Here is a 22,821-nt window from a genome sequence, read left to right on the forward strand (position 1 = left end):
GCCCATGGTTTTTCTAATGAGAACACTTTATTTAGGTTTCACTACTGAAGCATCGATTGCAAAGTGGCCAGATGGCTGTGGAGTTACTGAAACCAGCCTTGCAGGAGGAGGAGCAGCAGCAGCCCGAGAGCTCCTCCAAAGAAACCAGTGAAGAGAATGTGCAGAATGACTTGGACCATGGAGGTAGTTCTCTCTTGGTGAAAGCTAAGTGGCCAGTAAAAGTAAGAGAGATTGAGAGAAGTGGACCTCGTTTTGAAGGCTTCAGAGTAACCTGCTTAGTGAGCCCTTTTTTGTGCTGTTAGAAATGTAGGGAGGTCTATTGGTGTAAGTGTGCTTTCCACACGTTTTTCCTACTGAGGCCTTTATCCTCTTGTCTGGAAGGCATATTTACTGTATTGTGGGCTTGGGAAGACCAGCTTCTCAGACCTCTACCATGTCTTTCTCTTTCAGTAGCAACATTTCTTATTGCACACTTGAAATTATTATTACTTTTAGACTGTGCTTCAATATTGTACACAGCTAAATTTGATATCAAATGGAAAGTTCTCTTCAGAGTTACTCAATGTTACTCAGCTTCCTTAAATTTCATCTCTATTTGGTAGTTTATAACCTTGACCTGTTCACAAAGTAGCAGAACTGGGTATTAGACAGTGCTTTCTTTTCAGGAGTTTGGACTATGTAGTGCTCATTCATTCTCCCACTTATATATCCCAATACTTGTACTGAAGAGCCTTTTGTAGTACAAACTATTAGCTATTTCCCATTTTACTCCCTGCTTGCTGGAGCCCTTGAAGAGTTCTTGACTGATTGGCTCCTCCATGATTATTCTATTTCAGTGTCAGCAGAGGGAGATGGAGATGCTGCCAAAACATTAGAGACTCTTCAGCAGAGGGTGAAGCGACAGGAGAACCTCCTTCAGCGGTGTAAAGAAATCATTAAGTCCCACAAGGAGCGAGCAACCCTCCTAACCAATGAAAAGGAAGCCCTTCAGGAACAGCTTGATGAAAGGCTGCAGGAGCTGGAGAAAATGAAGGTAAGAAACCCACTCTGAGCATCTGCAGCTCAGTTCCCCTCCAGGAAGAATGGTAGGAGCCTTTTGGATGTGAGGTCATGTGACAGATCCTAGAAAGATGAAATTGGGCATCTTAGGCTTTTAGGCCTGATTCAGCTGTCATTTCCATAGATGGCAAGAAGGAGACCATAGCAGAATATCATCTAGGCATCTAAGAGGTTTATGCCTTTATTTTACAGACAAAAGAAACAATGGACAGAAGTGGTGAAGTGATGTCTAAGGTCTCCTAGGCAAGGAGCTCACAAAAGGAGGCTTAACATTTTTTTAAAGGATTTTCTTAAATTTGTTTATTAAACATAAAAAAAAACAAAACAAAACAAAACTAGTTTAATTGCTCCAAAGAATAAGTAGTCCAGATTTTGGGAGGGAGATAGTCAGATATTTCAGTATTTGAAGAGACACATATTCAGATACTGTGAACTTTTTTTGCTTAAAAATGTTTTCTTTTCAGTAGCAAATCCTCTCTCCTGTTACTCTTCCCCAACCCACTGCTGAAGCAAGAAATGTTACCCATTATATGTATGAAGTCATGCAAAACCTATTTCCACATTAGCCATGTTGTGAGAAAGAAAAGCAAGAAAAATGAAACAAGTGAATGTCTATAAAATGAAGAAATCATAGAGAAATATTCTGATTTCACCAGCATCATGCCATGTTGTGTGGATTTCCTCTTTTGATTGGGAATTAAATTGGCATAGAGGGAGGGATATACATAGAGATGACCAATATTTTAGCTGCACAGTTAATGAAATCTTTTATGCTAATATTTTAGAAATATGAGCTAGAAAATACTATGTTAGTTGAACTTGGAACCACTTGAAATTCAGTGTTCCCTTGGAAGGAGGTTTCCAGCTACATCTTAGTTCATATTTGTTTTAGTGATTTGGACAAAGGCCGAGACTTATAATATCGTTTCATTGATTTAGAGGTTAATCTGATTTACAGATGTTATATAGCCCAGGACGACCGGTTCCCTGGAGAAGAGTAAGGATCCCAGAAGATCCTAACAGGATAGAATCTTGTGCCAAATCAGATTAGAAGAAATTTAATAGAGAAAAATACAATCTTATGCTTGGGCTAAAAATATCAATTTCATAAGTGCGAGATATGTAAAGTGTAATTAGATGGCATTTTCCTGGAGGCTGTGATCATTTTGGAACTTTTTGCAGCCTTCTGCAAAAAAGACCTGAGAAGTAATCAAGGCTTTTAGAGTGCTGAGACTTTGATGCTGTGATTGATGTGAGAAATGTTATGCAGGTAGGAAAGATGAAGCTTGCAACAGTTTGGATATGAGTGATGGAGCAGAGGGAACTACCAGAACAGTGGTGCTCCCAGTAGAACTAGAGAAGTTTGTAATATGAATGCATTTTTTTTTAAACCCTTACCTTCCGTCTTAGGAGTCATTACTGTGTATTGGCTCCAAGGCAGAAGAGTGGTAAGGCTAGGCAATGGGGGTCAAGTGACTCGCCCAGGGTCACACTGCTGGAAAGTGTCTGAGGCCAGATTTGAACCTAGGACCTCCTGTCTGTCTCTAGGCCTGGCTCTCAATCCACTGAGCTACCCAGCTGCCCCCTAAGACGAATGCATTTTTGAGGGAAGCAGAGTTTTGTTTTGGACATGCTGAATTGGAGATGCTAACAGGGAAATCCACATGCATGTGCCCAATAGGAAAAGAGTTCATGAATGAGGAGGAGGACTGATAGTTATTCATTGGTGATGAAATCATTGATGACCTTTGAGGGAATCCTTTCAGCAGCATAGGGATAGGTCAGTAGATATGTTTTGAAGCAAGTAGGTAGTGGAAATATGGTGGTATTGGGGGAAAATCTTTTCTGCAGTTTGGGCCTTGAAGGGAACTAGGGAGCTGAGCCTGTAATTGAAGGGAGTACTAGGGTGGAAAAAAAACTTTTTTAGGACTGGGGAGACATGAACATTTCTCAGATGAGATGAAGCCATGTAGGGATAGAGGGTTTAAAGGTCTCTGAAAGAGAATGATGAGTGACAGAGTGAGATTTTAGACATGAGAGAAAAATAAGCTCAGAGAAAGGAAGGCATTTGCAAATAGAAGTAATACCTTCTGATGAGAGAAAAGGAGAGAAGTGAGAAAAATTCTTTCAGTTACTTGAGGCAGGGACTATTTCATTTTCATCTTGAAAATGTATATAGTACCTTGAGCTTAACAGGCTTTTAGTAAATATTTGCTGGATTTAAATTTGACAGGATGGAAGAGGAAGAGACTTGTGGGAAGTCATATGAGGAGCTAGGTGGGGGCTTGGAGACCTGAGAGCCTGTGTGGTCTTGCAGTGGGCTTGCACCTTCTAATGAGGCTCAGCAAGGTCTTAGGATCCTATATGGAGAGCTCCTCTGTTCTAGAGGAGGAAATGGAGACGTGGAGAGGTAGAGCTTCCCGACTTTAAGATCTACTCCCTCTCCACCATGACACTACTTGGCTGCCAGGGCTGGTGGGGGACAGTTTACAAGACACTCAGTGGAATAAAGAGCTTCTTCAGAAGTGAGATCCCTGTGGCTGGAGTTCTTTAGATAGAGAATAAATCAATGCTTATTGGGAGTGTTATTGCAAGGAAGGGTTTTAGGCAATGGCCAGCACATAGTAGGTACTTAATACATTTTAAATTACTGGTTGATTTAAGTGACTCAGTATAATAGGAATAGCTGCCATTATCTATGTGTATCAAATCCATCTTTATATATTTTTCAAATGTATGTTCATATTATTATGCTAAAATGAAAATTTGTTGAACTGTTAAGATGTTCTTGATTGATATGAAATCCTTAAGTTCTAAAATGATAAAATGGAAATGGACCTTTTTAATCTTCTAGGAACTTCACATGGCTGAGAAAACAAAATTGATTACTCAGCTGCGGGATGCAAAGAACCTGATAGAACAGCTTGAACAGGATAAGGTAAATAAGCAATGTCCTAAAGCAATATCAGTCAAGGTGGGAGGTATGAGTCTTGGGTAGCTTCAGAGTACTCGGAATGTGAAGGTATATTTTTATTTCACTCTCTAACCTTTAGCTCTGCTGTCATTTATGAAAATCTGATAATCAGTGATTTTTTGACCTCAGTCAACACTGGTTGGTCATTTTTTATCATAAGAAACATTTGTATTAATAGCACATAATTTAGTATCTCTTTGAATTGTAGTTACACTTTAAATCTTTGAGGATTTAGTTACTTCTGTTTAGTACTCAAATGGGCATTGTGTATTAAGGAAATGAAACCAATGAGTTTGAGTTACTCTTTTTAGGAGTGATCCTGAGCAAGTCACTTAACCCCTGTTGCCTATCCCTTACTGCTCTGCTGCTTGGAATGGATAATATTGATTCTAAGACAGAAGATAAGGGTTTAAAAAAAAAGACACTTATTTTGAGCTCCTTTGGACAGTAGTAGGTCTATAGCTCTACCATGTTTGCACAGGTATATGGAGTGTCCTTGGCCCTGATATACTATTGTAAGGCATGAATTTTTTTGGTGGTGGTTTTGACTGGTTTATATTGAAGTTCATACTCCCTCTCTCCCATGCCTTCCATGCCGTTGCTGAAATCACAAGTGTTCAAATGCTTCTCCTCAGGGAATGGTGATAGCAGAGACAAAGCGTCAAATGCATGAAACACTGGAAATGAAAGAGGAAGAGATTGCTCAGCTTCGGGGTCGAATCAAGCAGATGACCACCCAGGGAGAGGAGCTCCGAGAACAGAAAGAGAAGTGTGAAAAAGCCGGTGAGCAGTCTTGGGGGAGGGCTGCCAAGTTGGGGCTGGAGCCAGAGACCCTTTAATATACTTGTAGGAAGTGCCCAGCTGGAGGACCTCACTGTGCATGTTCTATGATAAAAATCTCTGGTTCAAGAAAATCTTTGGAAGATTGTACCTTCTCCTGGACTCAGTCAGGAAGTATTCTTGTGGGTGATAGCAAGCTACTGTAGGGACTCAGAAGCTTCTGAAATATGAGCCTCAGCCATAGATCTTACTGTCCTGGCGAACAAGACAGCATTAGGTACTAGAGTGATGTGCTGAACTCATGTCGGGAGTAGCATGTTAGTGGGCTTGTTGTTGGGTAAAGGTGCATAGAAGAGGAACCCATGTACAGTATTGATTATAGGAGGGAAGGGAAGGGGTTAAAAAAAAAAAAGAAATGATGTGTTAGAATGGGGAAGGAAGGAAGGGAGGGAGGGGAGATGAAGTATTTGAGTTTGAAGTGTTTTTGGGATAAGTATTAGAACCTGTATGTGAATCTATTGGGAAGTTATCATTATGAAAGAGTCATTAGTAAATAGAAAACAAAGAACTATCCTTCTATTGAGACCAAGACGAGGGCCAAAGAATGGGAATCTATGAGCATTTAATTGGTGTTCCTATAGCTCTTTGCTGGAAGTGAGTGGGAATTAGGGTAATGATTTCAGAGGATGGGGGTGGGGTGGGGTGGGAGCTGGGCTGTGTCCTGCCCTCCTCTATAAGGCGGTGCCCACATCATAGATCTTTTGACCTCTGCTGCTTTAGTTTCTCCCTTGCATCTTGGGGTCACATCCCAGAGGCAGATGTATTTTGGGCAGGGCTAATTATGACTGGCTGCTCCAGAGCCCCTGAACGTGTCCTGAGGACGGCTTAGAAGGAGAAGAGCATAAGCACATTGGTAACCAAAGGGGACACAAATAAACAGAATATCACTTGGCCAGCTCCTTCCTTTCTGCCGCTTTTTCCAGGCCATTAGCACAGACCAACCATACGGTCAAGGATTGATTAGTATTGAGAAATGAAGTGTTTTCTTTCCAAAGTGGGAAATGTGAAGGCTTAAAAATGTCCCAAGTACAAATGGGATGGGTTTTAAAAGGGCAGATCAGAAAAAGGATCAGGCCACAAATAGGGTGCCGACCCTCTGGTGCATCACTGATCCAGGTGAGTTCCAATACCAGAGTCAGTCCAGAGTCAGGCTTATTTTGCCTGGTCAAAATATGGACATCAGCTCATTTGTGCTTTTCCTTGAGGGATGATTTGTATCAAAGGCATTCCCATAAATATTGACTTTGTCAGATGATTTCTTTTTCTCAATCAGATCTGTGTAATGTGTCTTTTAATCAAACTGTGTAAATGTGCCTCTTAAAGGAACTGAGTAATGAAGTAAATGTAGGTAGCCTAAGTCAGAATTAGTATGTGTGTTTTAAAACAGATTTGCTAACTTTTGGGAAACCTTTGTGTAGCACAGCTGTAAGTGTCTTTGCATATAATTAAAAAGCCTGTTTTTTGAATTCAGAATTGTTGAGGACTATTGTCTCCCAGTGGTTACTGTTGGACTGGCTGCATAGAATTTAATTTGTCTTTCGAAGATGTTGCATTTTAAATATGCATTGAAAAGAGCATTGCTTACTAATTGCATTTTATATGATCCTAGGCGATTGTTTGGACAGAGCTTTCCAAATCAAAACATGTTCTTTTGGAGTTACCGTGTATATGTATAAACATAGCTTTCTCTCTGTCTGTCTGTCTATATCTATCTACTCATCTATCTACCTGCCTATCTCTATCTGTCTGTCTGCATATATATAGAGAGAAATGGGAGGATTCCATTTAACTTCTGAGGAGTAAAGAAAGGCCAATCCAAGGAAATGGGATTCCGTACCATAAATCTTCCCTTGTGAACATTGGAGCACTGGTAAAAGGAGGCAATATCTAGCTTGGAAGAAGTTAGCTTCCCTTTAAAATATTTTTTGTCCTCTGATTTAAAATTCAAAGACTAGCCATATATGAAGCATATTTTCAAAGAAAACACATGTTTTTTGAAGTTTACAGACCTTAAGCCTTTTAAGAGTAAACATGCCAGCAGGAAATCAGCTCTTAATGTACTTTCAACTAGGAAAGATTTAATTTTACATATACAGAAAGAAACATGAAGGCAATGAGTGATTATGCCTTTTGATGGTGGACAGTCACAGATAATGCCTTCCTTTTGTCACTAATTCAGAACTTCAAAATTGGCTTTTGTTTGCTCTTTATTATTTTGAATAGGAATAACTAAGTTTTTTAGAATTGATTTTCTAGATTAATTCTTATAAATGCCCTATGTTTGAGGAGGGCAGGAATCTCAATTTGTTCTCTTTGTGAGTGGTGGTCCAGTCCCATGACATTCACTTTGAATACTTGGGAATATGGTAACTATGTTAGCCCTGGCAGGGCAGCCTTGTGTTGTCTTCTTAGACCTATTTTCCTGATGTGGACTATTCTTTTCCGATCCTGGATAATGATTGTTATGCCAGTTGAAGTAGAGCTCAACAATCATTAAATTGCTATGTTTCTGTGAGCTGAGAAATCCAGAATTGTGTAAATGGTTGTGCTGCAGACTCATTAGTACAACTTTGAAATTGGAAAACTGCCATGTATTTTATTTTTTTGGAATTTCATTTTTTGTGTGTGCTCTGTTTAAAAGTGAATGGCGCGGGCAGCTGGGTAGCTCAGTGGAGTGAGAGCCAGGCCTAGAGACAGGAGATCCTGGGTTCAAACCCGGCCTCAGCCACTTCCCAGCTGTGTGACCCTGGGCAAGTCACTTGACCCCCATGGCCCACCCTTACCACTCTTCCACCTATGAGACAATACACCGAAGTACAAGGGTTTAAAAAAAAAAAAAAGTGAATGGCTCTGCGCAGCAATAATGAATGAGGAAGAAGGAAGCGTTAAATGTATTCTCCAGGAGTAAAGAGGAACAGAGTAGTTATGGCATCTGTTAATTAACAGACTTTGTAGCAAGTCATTGTACCCCCAAACTCCCACCAGCAAAAAATAATCATGTTACCATGACTCAAGAATTCATTCAGGATCCTGTTATTCCCAGTGTATATTCTGAAAATTGAATATTAGTCCTTATGGTTGTTATTCTTAACTCTGATTCATTCATAGTATGATACTGGCCATGTAATTTAAATTTGTTTCCATGGTTAGAATGATTATGCAAAATGGTCCTTTTCAATGAAGAATATAATTTGAATGAGTTAAGTTTTGCAAGATTTTCATCTGTTTTTTAACATGTAACTTCTCTTCCTCTGTTCTTGCCATGCAGTGAGTTTTCTGGGCTCTAAAATGGGCTGCATTTTAAACCTTGATATTAGCTTAGAACATTGACTGCTCTCTTACTACCATTCTTCATGGGGGCTGTGATTCAGTTTGTAGCTTTATTTATTTGGTGCAAACCTTACAGATCAGTAACGGGTATCCTTCTGAGAGTACTTCGATTCAGCATATCCATGTTTGGCCCAGGATCGTAAGAGTTAAAGCTGGCAAGGCACGAACAATGGCCTTTAAAATAAAATAAGAGTTTGCATTCACTGATGTTGAAGTCATGTATATAATTTGTGCATGTGTAAATGTGTGTATTTAAATTTTGTTAATTACATGATTAGTAGCCAATTTGTATTTTTGTAGCCTTAAATCTCTCCAATCATCTTATTTTTGTGCATCCAAACATGCCAATAAGTGAATCATGGTGCCTTTCCCAAGCCTTGTATGAACAGGACTGGGGTAAGGGCTAATTTTTCTTATGCTGGGTGCTTGGAATAGGCTTTATAAAGAAAATTCTGTGCTTCTCAGGCAACACAAAATAAAAATTGGAGTTATATTGAAAAATAACTTGTTAAACTAAGAAATCTTTATTTGTTTTAAATCTTAATGTTTGCTTAAAATTCAGTTAATACAGACCAGTGAACTTGCGCAGTGTATTCTCCCCCCCGCCCCAACACACATAGAGGGTGGTGCTTGGAGGGTGCTTTGAAAAGAAGGTTAGTAATATAGCAACATGCAGACTTTTTTTGGATGAATTGCATTTTATTTCCTCTCAACCAACTATATTTCTTTAGTTTTGATTCATTAGACGAGTAGCCTTTCACTTTAAAATTTCAAGGTATCTAATGTAGTATAAATATTCTTTTGTTAATTTTGACAGCCATCTCCCCCCACCTCCCACATAAAATGACAAATAGGTTGCAAATATATTGATACTAACATTTTCACTAATCATTTTCACACTTAGTTTCACTTGAATCATTCATCTGAAATAGTAGTAGAGTAAAAAAAAGAGTTTTCCCATCTTAGGTCATATCTTCCAGTTTATCACTTAGTAGGCAGCCTCATTTTTTTCAGGTCTGGGTGATATTTTTTTGGACTTTGAATTAATAGACTAATTTTCAGAGGAAACAGGAATAGCCCATAGAAATATCATACATGTGCATTTATTTTGAAGAATGTTTATAAATGCAAAACTTATAATATAGGAGTATTCTGTCTTGCTGGTGGTTTGGAAGGCAGAAATTTTTTTTTTGGGGGGGGAGAACTTGCATTTTTACCTCAGAATTTTCAGTACCAGTTTGGAGGCCCTAATTTTATCTGTGTTGCATTGTACAGGTTTTGCCCTTGGATGGTAGCAGTGCCTCAATTTCATTTATGCCAGCTGACTTCACATTTGAGTCATTTACTCAAGAAGTGATTCCTGAGCATGTTGACTGAGTATCTGGGGATTGTTACTTTTGACTCACAGGGTTGTTTTAAAGACCACCTTAAATAGTATATATGAAAACATTTTATTAGACTGCCAAGTCTTATCCCAATATAAGATATTGTGTTTATATTCATTTTTTCCTCTTTACTGTTATTTTGTTTATTGCTACTTATCTGTCCTTGCTAATACACAGCCTCTTTGGTATGGTCAAAGGCAAAATGCATATATTATCCAAATCTGATTAATAACAGCAGATTAGTTTAGGCATCAGCAGGCTTTCCAAGGAGATGTTCCTCCATTTTAAAATGCTGTCCTTTGTGGCAGGCTTCACTAGCTTATTTACAGATCCAGTCTGGGACTGTGTAGGACTCCTTCAAGATTCAGGATCCGTGATAAGAACAGAGCCGGGAAGATAAGAGTGGTCAACGTTAACCCTCTCACCCTTCACCAGGAGATCTCTCATAGGGTCACTACATGTATGTTAAGCCTTTATCATCGCTAATTAACAAATATCTTAGCAGACCTAGGCCATAGGAGTTGGGAGAACTTCAGGGGTACCGAAGACAAGACACTTTTTTCAAAGCTCCACTTGCATGCCACTAAAAGTTATCTCATGGGTCCCCTTGGGGCATGTAGCTGCAGAGCTGGCTGACTGGCTGATTTATAGGTTTTATTATTCCCATATACTTAAATAAACCTTACCTTGAAGAGGGGTCAGAACAGAAAAGGGAGGTCATGGGAATAAGAAAAAATCTACATTGAATTTAACTGGTGATGAATGTAAATTTTTACAAGTCTGCTTATTATCTACTGTGTTAGTTTTTTTCTACAAATTATCTTGCTAATGTTCTTGTAAAAATAATGATTGCCTGAGATACATAGAGTTTTACTTTGAAAGAAAAAAATGCATTCTTGTGACATTCTGCTAGTCATATTAGCTTTCCTGCTGGTGGTGTGCTGGGATTGTGGTGAGACAGCTGTCCCTTCTGCATGTGAACGGGTGGGCCTGTGGCAATGTGGGCCGATGCACTGTCTTCTCTTCCTGCCCTTTGATCCTTTTTTTACAGATTAACTATAAAAATTCAGGCACTACTACTCCTTTTAGCGATGGAAGCAGTTGTTATGGTATCTAGATACAGAAGAGTCAGGAGTTGTAGAATATTCTGAAACAGACTGGTTATAAAGGAGACTACACTTGTGTCATGAATCTAAGGATTCATAAAGTCTATGAAGTGGGACACTTCTTGTTAATGAATAAACTATTAGTAATTTATAGCAGCCAGTAAACATTTATTAAATACCAGCGATGTACTGGGCATTGTGCTAAGTTCACTAGAAAATGATTTTCTTAGGGAAGTAACCAAATATAGAGTCCAAAATAAATTTTAAGTATGTCTTCTTATCCACACACAGAATTAGTTTTTTTAGTATCTCTTTGACAAACTTCTATTAAAGCAGAATGAAGACAGGGCAAATTGAGATTCTGTGTGCCAGATTCAGATGATGTGTTGTTTTGCCAAGCTATCAGACATTGCCAGTAATTGACCTGGAAATGCTGATTGGGTAAGGTGGGAATTTCTGTTCACCTCCTTGACCCTTTATCACCTTTCATCTTATATTTTAGAATAATGCTGGGTAAGGAGTATTGCTTAAAGAATAGAAGACCTTATTTGCTTATCAGTTAGTAAAGGGCAGGCTATTGATGCCTTATTTGTAAAGTAATGAATTTACGCTGGACTAAAGTCCCTTTTAGCTTTAAAATTTACATTATTGGAGACAGGCCAGTTAGGTCTGATTAACATCATAACATAGAAAGGAAGTCATATTTCATTGAAACATTTCCATTTATGAAGCATATTGAAAGCCTATTGTCTGCCAGCCTCCAGGCTGGTTACCAGAGGGTACAGAGGCAAAAATGAAATTGTCCTTTATGACATTTCTGGCCTCTTGGGTTCAAGTTGATAGTACCACAGTTATTGAGGCTAACTCTAGAGGTTCCTTAAATACATCAGATGCTTAAAAAAGGACTAGCAGAATAACAGTGTACATAGAGCATTTTATTTTATTTTATTTTATTTTTTATTTTTTAAACTCTTACCTTCTATCTTCGAGTCAATACTGTGTATTGGCTCTAAGGCAGAAGAGTGATAAGGGTAGGCAATGGGGGTCAAGTGATTTGCCCAGGGTCACCCGGCTGGGAAGTGTCTGAGGCCAGATTTGAACCTAGGACCTCCCGTCTCTAGGCCTGGCTCTCCATCCACTGAGCTACCCAGCTGCCCCCTACATAGAGCATTATATTGTTGAAGGATTTTCTTCACAAGAACCTAGTGAACTAGAGAGGATAGTTATTTTTCCCATTTTGCAGACGTGGAATATGAGGCTCAAATGAGGCTAAATGATTTGCCCATCATCATAGCAGCAGAAGGAAGTCGGACTGAGACTCTATTTCTCTGAGACTCAGTCTAGGGCTTTTCCCTCTATAATCATATTACTGCTCCAGCTGTAAGAAGACTTCCTACCTGGAGAGTTTTTGAAATTTAAGAAAGGGGCACCTTTTAACTTTTAAATTCTTATAGGTTCTGAGATTTTCAAAGTGTTTGTGGTTGAAAAATCCACTTAATATTGAGGACACCTTTTTGTTGGGGAGGAGAAACAAAAGTATGTCATCCCAAACTCTCATACTCTTACTGGGTTCTCCTAGTTCATTTCCAGTGTGTGACTCAGATACTATTGTAGAAGGTACCACATCATCTGTGTGGCACATCATCTATGTTAAACAGCATAGAAAAAAAGGATTAGTATCTTCCAGACATTGCCAAATGTCTGTGGTAAGCCCCTCATTCCCACTTCCATTGCCTTTTTCCCTTTTTTAGATCTAAGTCTTTTTATCCGAGATTTAGCCACAGTTTTCCTCATACTTGCTGCTGTGGGCAAGTGATTATTATTCACCATCATGTCCAGTGAAGTGTAAACTCCTTGAGTGTAAGATGTTTTCCATTTTTGTTACTATCTCCTGCATCGAGCATAGTGCCTTCAATAAAACAGGTACCCGAGCAGTGTTTAGGGAGATGAGGAAACTGAATCTCCATCAGCAACTGGAAGCCAGAGTTGAAGTGACTTGGACTCCATTGCTTCTCTCTTCTTAGCACTGTTATTGAACTGAATGAAAGGAAGAGAGAATACTCTCTAAGCTTATTTGTATTGGATTAGTGTCTTAGGTTCAAATATTTGTAGTTAAATGGTCATAGATGCCATCAAAATAATTCACAATTTATTGAAGGAAAGAGAGAGACAGACACAAAATAGTCATCAGGAGTTACTGGCCACTCGTTGGGTCTTGTTTGTCCAGCTCTAAAAAGAGAAGCACCTTTGGCTCAAAACTCTGACCATTGGTTTTCCCCCCTACCTTGCTATTGCCTCTCTCTCTTCCTTTCCCATGAGCTGCAGGGATTGTTATTTCCTGAGCTGTTTTCTTTTTTCTTTCTAGCTTTTGAGGAACTTGAAAAAGCTTTGAGCACAGCACAAAAAACTGAAGAAGCCCGGAAAAAATTGAAAGCAGAAATGGATGAACAGATAAAAGCGATGGAAAAAACAAGTGAGGAAGAACGCATAAATCTGCAGCAAGAGCTAAGCCGGGTTAAACAAGAAGTTGTAGACATTCTGAAGGTAAGAATAAGGCTGCATTGATTTAATTTACAGGGACTTAAAAATCAATCCTAACGGCTTAGTAATCTCTTATTTTGTATTCCATCAACAAAATAAACATGTAAAAGAAATGAATGACAACTTGTCAGTAACTTAACACTATAACAGTCTAGGTTTATGATTATATTCTGACATTTTTATGTAATTTAAAAAATAAATTTTTTGATATCTTTTGTTACATGATTTAGATTTCCTCCATTATACCTTGCCATTTCTTCTCCCAGAGATCCATTCCTTATCATTAAAAAATTAAAATAAAATACAAAGAAAACTAAGGAGTAAAAGAAAAAAATTTCAGTAAAACTAATTAACTTATTGCGGGGAAAATCAGCTATTATCTCTGATATCACACCCCTGGTCACTTTGACCTCAAAGACAAAGGAGCTGGAGGAAGTTTTTTCTTGTACTTTTTTTTTTTTGGAGCCAGGTTTGTTTTTCATAATTTCACAACATTTATTTTCAATTGTTTTGCGTTTTTTTTCCATTTCATTGTTGTAATCTTTATGATCAGTTAATCAATAAACATTTATTAAGTGCATATTCCGCTGAGCTCTGGGAATACAAAAGAGACAAAAGACACCCGTGCCCTCAAGAAGCTACAATCTAATGGGGAAGACAACATCTGAACAAATATGCAAAGTAAATTGTATAACCAGTAAATAGGAAATAATGAATGGAGGGAAGGCCCTGGAATGAAGGGAAAACTTTTCTGTAAAGAATGGTATTTTAGTTGGGAATTAAAAGAAACCAGGAGGCAGAGATGAGGAGGGAGAATATTCTGGATATGGGGAACAGCTAGAGAAAATGCCCAGTGAGAGAAACAGTATCTTATTCATGGAGTAGCCTGGAGTAAGTCTTCCATGCTTCTCTTTATTCATCATTCTCATTGTTTCTTCCAACACAGTAATATTCCATTACATTCGTATTTAGCAATTGGTGGACATTTACTTTGTTTTTAGGTCTTTATAATGACAAATAGTCTTGCTTTAAATATTTGGAATGGAAGCCTTTCTTTCCATCAGTGATCTCTTTGGGGTAGGTAGGCCTAGCAGTCATATTTGCCAAAGGACATGGACTTGAACTTTATGTAATTCCCAGTTGTTTTCCAGAATGGTTGTACTTATGTTATTTTAGTATGTCTAAAGTATTTTTAGATAAATATTTTTGTAAGCTAGTAAGCGCTACATAAACTTTATAGTTATTAATTTTAAATACAAAATGTTCAAAATGTTACAAATTTGGAGCTATAAGAAGATATTAAAGACCCACTTTCATCTAACCTAGTGTTTTTTTCATATGGAGAAACTAAGACACAGAGAGATGAGAGTAAGTGGCAGGGGTTGGGAATCTAACTTAGGTTCTCTGACTTCAATTATTTTTTCCTGTTACCTTGCAATAATGTTATTGTTGTTGTTGAGTCATTTCAGTTGTTTGACTCTTTGTGACTCCATTTGGGGTTTTCTTGGCAAAGAAACTAGAGTAGTTTGCCATTTCCTTCTCCAGCTCATTTTATAGGTGAGGAAGTGGAGGAAAACAAGGTTAAGTGACTCTTTCAGGGTGACATACGTAGGAAGTGTCTGAGATCATATTTGAACTCAAGAAGAGAGTCTTCCTGACTCTAGGGCCAGAGCTTTGTCCACTGTGCCACCTAGCTGTCCACAATGCAATACCTCTGAATTTTATAGAAACAGTTTGGTACTCTTTTTGGCAATATTGCACGGCATTGACAAGCCATTGTTTTTAGCTATTCAGAGAATATATTATTACGTGCTCTCTTCAGTTAGTAAATCGATAAGCAGTTGTATACTATGTGCTAGGTTTAGCACTAGTAAAAGACACCCTCTGCTGTCAAGGAGCTCAGAAATAGCTATGAACAAGTGAGATATACAGAATACGTTGGAGATGATTAGCAGAGGAAAGGCACTGGCTTTAAAGGAGAGCACATCAGATTGGCTAATACTTGAAGGAAACTAGAGAAACTAGGAAGGGTAGAGATAAGGAAGTAGAGAAATCCAGGCCCAGAGAGCCAGCCATCAAAAATGCCCACAAAGTGCAGAGTCAAGATGGTGGCATGCCTGGAAGAAGTGTAGCAAACAGCCTCTTTAGCCATCCTCCTGACAGCTCTAGAAAAATGGCTCTGGGTCAGGTAGGAATAGGGAGACAGTTAGAAAGACTTATGGACACTCAGCACAGGTGTGGCCAGGAACAGTTTAAAGAGGCCTCTAGGGCCTTGGTTGAGGCTGGGTGGCAGTCCAAGGTAAGAGGAAGTCTCAGAATTGAACCTGGGCACCTCAGTGGCTATGAGTGCTACCTGACCATGTGGTCAGCAGCTACCCAGTTCCAAGTCAGAGACCAAGGCCATATGAAAGCAGGTGGACTGAGGAGGAAGTTCAGAAGTAAGTAGCCCAAGAGGCAGAACATCTCAGTTCTAACTTCTGGCCTGTGACTAGGACAAATTACAAATTCCAGAGCAAAGACAAATCTGTAGTTCTTTCTGGAACAAGCAGACCTACTCAGCTAGCTGAGAGGGACTGAATCTAGCAGTGGTCATCTGTTGCTCAGATCCCAATCCAAGTTAGAAGCTTCCAGAGCTCAGCCTAGAGAACACTGTTCAGACTTTTTCCTGGATCAGACCTCTTTGGGAGCTCTGAAAGCTAGTAGGTCCCCAGCCCGAGCTGTTTCTGATATCTTAGAAGATAGTACTTCTTATCCCAAGACACCAGCAACAGGACCAGGCTAGGCCATTCCTCTAGAAGTATATGGAGCCTGACCCTAACTTCAAGTCAAAAGTTAAGAAGTAGGATGGAAAGAATCTGTGAACCAGAAAGAACCCCGCCATATGAAGCCATTGTGTTGACAGGGACACTCAGGACACAGAACCAGAAGAGAATCCAAAACATCTCCAGATGAAGCTTCAGAGCATAGCTCTCAGCTTGGGTATCAACCAAACTAGAGTGCCTTGAAGAGGGCTAGAAAGAGTTAAAACAGAATTGAAAAAAAAAGTTTTTAATCAGTGAAATTAAAGTGCTCAAGGCAAAAGTTAGAGAAGAAATGAGAACTCTGGAACAAAGATTTGAAAAGAGAAGTAACAGCTTGGCATAAGAGGTATGAAATATTGCCTGAACCATAAACTCCCTGAAAATGAGAATGGGCTAGATGGAAACCAGTGACTCACAGGCAAATATAAAGTTAAACACCTGTAAAAATAGAAGAAATTGTAAGATAATCTCTTAGCAAAAATAACTGCCCTAGAAAACAAATTGAGAAGAAAATAATGATTGCCATGACCCCCCCCCCCAAAAAAAAAAGAAAGAGCCTAGACATCATATTTCTTTTCTTTAAAAACAAAATCCCTATACCATCTGTCTTAGAATCAATACTAAGTATTGGCTCTAAGGCAGAAGAGTGTTAAGGATGAAGCAGTTGGGGTTAAGTAACTTGCCCAGGGAAATATCTGAGGCTATATTTAAACCCAGGACCTCCTATTTCCTGGTCTGGCTCTCAATCCACTAAGCCACCTAGCTTCTCCTTAGACATTCTGTTTCAAGAAATTCTGAAAGAAAACTGCCCAAATCTTTTAACCAGAAGACAGAGTGGAAGTAGCATCCATTGATTGCTTTCTGAAAGAAACCCTCAAAATTAAAACTCACAGACATATTATTATCCAAATCTGGAGCTTCCAAGTCAAAGAAACAATATTGAGAGCCTCCAGAAAGAAAGAATTCAAGTATCTGCGAGCCATAGTTAGGATCTTGGAGACTCTCAGAAAATTGAGCAACTGCCACTACGAAGAAGGGCCATTCTAGAAAGTAAAGGCCACAGACTTACAGCCAAGAATAACTCACCCAGCAAAACTGAGTGGAACGGAGCAAAAAATGGATTTTTAATTGTACAGAGGACACGCAAGCATTCCTGATAAAAAGACTAGAGCTGTGGAGAAACTCTGAAGTTCCAACATAAGAGTTAAGATAAAATAGAAAGGTAAATGTGAATGAACAATTACAAGAGACCAAGCAGGGATAAACTGCTTATATTCAAATACAGGGGGATACATGTGTCCCCTCTGAACTCATCATCATCAGGAGTCACAGAGGCCTGGGAATGGCTCTGTTGTCTTGGTGATCCTGAGAGAAGAATGGAAAGAGAGGGAAAGAAGAACATATGAACCAGATGAGAAAGGGGAGGTAAGGGGGAAAGTACATTAGGCAAAATTATGTCACATCAAAAAGGTGTGCAAGTAGCTATCTCTATAGAAAAGGAGCAGAGGCCGATACTTGAAATCCACTCCCAACTGTACTGGTTAAAAGAGGGAAGAATACACACACACAGAAATTGGATACAGAAATAGATTTTATTCCAGGAAAAAAATAGGAAGGAAAGGAGAGAGGGGAGAAGTAGAGGGTGATTAAGGGAAGGGTTAGTTTTAAGCAAAACAAACGTGAGTTTGTTAAAAAAAAATTGTAGCTCTTTTTGAGGTGGCAAAAAAATGACTCTTGAAGGGATGCTCATGAATAGGAACTAGCTAAACAAGTTAGAGTATGTAAATGTGATGGGATACTATTGTGGTATAAGAAGTGATGAAATACAATCTGTTTCAGAGAAATTTAGGAACACTTTTATGAGCTGATGCAATGTGAAATGAACATAACCTAGAGTCTCATTTATGTTGAATGACATTTTTGAAAGAATTAGGAACTCTGATCAGTGTAATGACCAAACATGATTATAGAAGTCTAATAAGGAAACATCCTTCCTACCTCCTGACAGAGAGTTGGAAGACTAAGTGACACACACACACACACACACACACACACACACACACACACACACACGTGCGCGCGCATGCATGTAATCTGTCTACACATATTTTTGGATTTGTAGAATGCAGAAATTTTGTTTTTCTTGACTAAACATGTTCATAAGAGGTATTTTTCTTTTATTTTTATTGCCATTTGGGATGGGGAGACAATGGAGAGAAGGTGGATTTTTCCTTATTTGAGAAAAATATGATTATTATTTAAAAAAAGAAAATGCATGAGATTGGGAAATGGAGTGTCTAGTCTGAAGAACAGTAAGGATGCTGCTATCACTGGATCAAAGAGAATTTTGGGATGTAAGGTTTATGAAGACTGGTAAAGTGGGAGAAGACCAGGTTGTGGAGGACTTTATGAGACTGAAGATTTTATATTTGAGCCACAGGAGTTGATAGAATATGGGATATTTGAGAAGATTAATATAGTCAGGAGTCAATGTGAGGCCCATTTGTCTCTGAACTCTATTCCTGATTTGGTTTAGACTGTTTCTATTCCTGAAACAGTTTAGACTGTTTCTCTTACCTTCAATGGGGCCGGACATTTCCTTTAGCCTCTTCCTTTCAGCTTTGTTTTGTGTGTTGTATAAAAATTCCGTTAGAATATAAGCTGCTTGAAGGCAAGATTTGCCTTTTTTGCTTGTATTTGTATTCTAAGCATTGAGTATAGTATGTAACACACATTAAATGCTTAAGAAGTGTATGTGGACTTGACACATTTCTGAGTTTTCTCTTTTCTAGGCTAAATGTACCTTATTTCTTTAATTGATTCTCATGACAGCCTTTGCCATCTTGGTTGTTCTCCTTTGGACATATTTCCCTGTATCAATGTACTTTTCAAATGGATTGTCCAGAACTAAATACAATTCTTTAGATGTACTCTGAGGACTGGGAATGAAGATAATGGCATTGTCTCCTTTATTGCTGAAAGCTCTGCCACTCAGTGAGGCCCAGGATTGTGGGGGCTTTTGTACCTGTCATCTAGCATTGTTGATCTGTGTTGAGATTGCAGTGCACAAACTCCCTCTGTTTTCTCTTTTTATATGACGGGCTTTAAAAAAAGCCAACCTCTTACTTTCTATCTTAAAATCAAGACTATATTGGTTCTAAGGCAGAGAAGCATGCTAAAGGCTAGGTAGTGGGAGTTAAGTGATTTGCCCAAGGTCATATAGCTAGGACATTGAAGTCAGATTTGAACCCCGGAACTTCCATCTCCAGGCCTACTTCTCTATCCATTGTGTCACCTAGCTGCTCTCTATAATTTGCCTTTTGCACATTCTTCATCATTACTCTAGTTTAACACAGTGAATGTTGCTTTCCAGGGAACTTTAAATGTGCCCATTTGATTGATTTTCAGAAAACATCTGAAGAGAAAATTGCTCATCTACAGAAGATGTATGCTGACGAACTTGTGAACAAGGAGAAAGAGCTCAATGAGAAACTTCAGGCTCGAGAAGAAGAATTCCAGAAGCAATTGAAAGCAGCTCTTGTAAGTATTGGGCCATGTTGGTTTTTGTAATTAAGCACAATAGCATCAATATTCTTTGTTTGGTCTGTGAGATCACAATTATCCAGAAATCAGACTTCTTTTGTCTTTACCTGGAACTGAAAGGAAATGAACAAGCCAGTGAGCTCTGGGAATCCTCCTGACATAGCTCTGTGCTTGGGTCCAAGGCTGTTCATTTTAAATTGTCTAAAAATGAGGCCACTCTTTACAAGTTAAGTTACTTGGTTTTCCCTGCAGAGCAGATTATGAGAAGGCTGCCAGGGTGCTCAATGGCATAGAGAGAGAGATCAACTCACAACAAATCCCAATTTCTACTAGCAATCTGAGACTTCTACCATAATAGTTCTTCATACCTCATCAAGACTGAGGCATCAGAACAGTGTTAAAGTGTTCAATTTCTCATTTAATAAAGCCAAGAAATGGATGATATTGTTTAGAAAGATTTCCATGTTAAAAATGCTTATAATAAGGCTTAGTGCTTAAAAGGGCAAACTTCGGTTATTGGAAAAATTGATTTATGTAGAATATCCCATTTCTCAATGATTCCTGATAAATGAATTATTCTAGAGTATTCTGAATAAATTATTTGACTTTTATGAGCTTTTAATAGGTCTTTTTTCTTAATTTTAAAGAGGAAAGCAAAAGAGGGAAGATGAAAACGTTCAGTTGATTTAACAAAAGAGAATCATTTTGTTTGTGATATGGCAGCACCAAATTTAACACTTGTCAAAATAGATTTGAAAATCCCTGTAAGTTTGGATATAGGACATTGTTTTCTTCCCAATTTGACTTGGAGACAAATGCAATGCTCTGCGAAAGAGAGAGGAGCTTGTAGTTAGACCAAGTTGACTTCCACTTCCTTTCCTTAGAGATTTATGAGGACAGGGCTGCTCCTTGCTGCTGGATGGGGACTTCTGTGCATTATCAAGTGGTTGTGGTGGAGGGGATGGTGGTGTTGGATCCCTTGAGTAGTGCTGTGTGTGAGCTTTGCAATTCAGAGAGGCAGTGCCCCAGGGGTGAATGCTTGTCTGAATGTCCTCTATTTCAAAACAGTGGCAATGGGTAGCTTTTAGTCATTTCTGTATGGGAGAGAAAGTCAGGAACCTTATCTAGGGACCCCAGCCCATTTTCTGGGCCAAGCAGGATGAGAAGTGTGAAATGAGTATTTGTTCCTAGTTTTTAGGGGTCTATCCAAGGCCATGAAGAAGATTGTGGAATGAAGGTGGCAGAGCAGGTTGGAAGGATGCTTTGGGACTATGTAAGAGCTATGGGGATGGTATAGAGTAGGGAAATACCTGCGCTCTATTTCCCCACTGTGATATGTGAGACAACAGAAGGGGGAGGAGAGTGGAGAATTCAGGTAACCATTCTCTTGCTTAAAATTAATGTCTCCATTGTCCCTTCTCTTGCTGTTATACAATTCTATCTTCTCTCTCTCTCTCTCTCTCTCTCTCTCTCTCTCTCTCTCTCTCTCTCTCTCTCTCTNTCTCTCTCTCTCTCTCTCTCTCTCTCTCTCTCTCTCTCTCTCTCTCTCTCTCTCTGTCTTTTCTGTGTATTGGCTCCTTGGTGGAAAAGTGGTAAGGGTGGGCAATGGGGGTCAAGTGACTTGCCCAGGGTCACACAGCAGGGAAGTGTCTGAGGCCGGATTTGAAATTAGGACCTCCTGTCTCTAGGCCTGACTCTCAATCCACTGAGCTACCCAGCTGCCCCCTATACAATTCTGTCTTTATTGTAGATGGGATGTTGTAGCAGGAAACTTGGTAGAACTAGCTAGAAAATAAGATTTGCAGAGTATTTGCTAATGGGACTCTTCATCTTATCTAAAAAACATTTACCTTGAGTGAAAGTAGCAGCTTTCTCCCAAATAGATGTGTTTTTTGTGTTTTATACCTAATTCTTTTTTGGGAATACCTTTCAAGTATTTTCCTTTCAAAGGACTCTCATTTTAGGAGTATCTTCTATTTCTGGGCAACTATATTTCAGGGACAGACTTAGAGAATTGGAGAATTGCAAAGGACACCCTAGCAGCCCTTTCTTCCTTTTCTTATCATTATAGCATCCTTAACTGGTGTTTATCTACTCTTAATATGAAGACTTTCAGTGAAGGGGAAACCATCACTTGTTGAAGCAATTCATTCTACCTTTTATAGAACTTCTTTCAGGAACTTTGTCCTGATCTCAGACTCCAATTGGTGTCTTTGTACCCACTCATAGAGCTCCTAATCTGGCCCTCTTGGGCCACAAAGAAAAGGACAAAACCCTCCTCTAGGTAATAGACCTTTAAGTGCTTGAACTCAGCTGTGATGGCCCCCTGTAGGCTTTTCTTCAGTCTAAATATCCCATTTCTTTCAAATGATGCTCATGTGATGTGGTCTCAAGGCCTCTGCCACCCCATAAGTGCTTTCCCTAAGACACTGCTCAACTTCTCAGTTTCATCCTTGAGAACTATGTGGTGTCTAGACCTGAACACTTGTCTCGATATGTGATCTGACTAGGACCAAGTACATCAAGGCTGTCACAATGTAATTTCTGTAAACCAATCCTCCTCTCCTAAGATAGTTCCCCCCAACCCCCTCCCCCATTGACTTTTATTGAATTTGCAGTCTGCCCAAATCTTCAAATTTTTTTCAGAACAACTGGTGTATAAACATGTCTCTTCTGCTGGACTTGTGAACCCTAGTGTAAGACTTGACATTTCCCCCTGTTGGCATCTATATTGCATTTCCTTATATTTTCTCCTTCAATTAAAAAAAGAGTCCTTGGTCATAGATTTCAAGCTCAGAGGGGCTGTAGAGATCTAGTTCAATTTTTTTTATTTTATAGATGATGAAACTGAGGCCCAGGAAGTCTTAGTGACTTGCGAAGGGTCAACCAGCTAGTAAATGTCAGGTGCAGTATTTAAAACTGGACTTCTCCTAGCTCAGTCACTCTCTCTAAAATACCCTGCGGCCTTTGAGAAGCAGCATGGCGAAGTGAACTTTGGCATTAGTAAAACACCGAGATCCTTTAGTGACTCCAACATGTACTCTCTGGTACAGACTTCCATTTTTTCAATATAATGTTCTGTTTGGAAAACCACAGACCCTGAGGAATTGGAGCTGCTGGTGGCCCAGAGGGCACTGGAAAGATGATGATGGGAGTGAGCTCTGGTGTCTCTCTGGGATGACCAGTGCTTGAGAAAGAGCCTTGGGGGTATTCTTCAGGAAGGTCCAGGAAGCTGGTGGGTC

At 39.2% G+C, this 22,821-nt stretch overlaps 1 protein-coding gene across 2 annotated transcripts in view; it reads left to right on the top strand.

Moving 5' to 3' along the window:
* The window catches only part of GOLGA4 (golgin A4), a 98,138-nt gene that overhangs the window by 38,451 nt on the left and 36,866 nt on the right, over window positions 1-22,821 (top strand). The window contains exons 8-13 of one of the 2 annotated variants that reach the window (XM_044657505.1): window positions 36-197; window positions 848-1,033; window positions 3,914-3,997; window positions 4,669-4,816; window positions 13,060-13,238; window positions 19,445-19,576. In XM_044657505.1, coding sequence (XP_044513440.1) covers window positions 36-197; window positions 848-1,033; window positions 3,914-3,997; window positions 4,669-4,816; window positions 13,060-13,238; window positions 19,445-19,576 — 891 coding nt within the window. Of the gene's footprint in view, window positions 1-35; window positions 198-836; window positions 1,034-3,913; window positions 3,998-4,668; window positions 4,817-13,059; window positions 13,239-19,444; window positions 19,577-22,821 lie in introns of both variants that reach the window. The other variant, XM_044657579.1, reaches the window with a different exon arrangement.

The sequence above is a fragment of the Gracilinanus agilis genome, chromosome 1, assembly GCF_016433145.1.
Source record: "Gracilinanus agilis isolate LMUSP501 chromosome 1, AgileGrace, whole genome shotgun sequence".
NCBI classification, from domain to species: Eukaryota; Metazoa; Chordata; class Mammalia; order Didelphimorphia; family Didelphidae; genus Gracilinanus; species Gracilinanus agilis.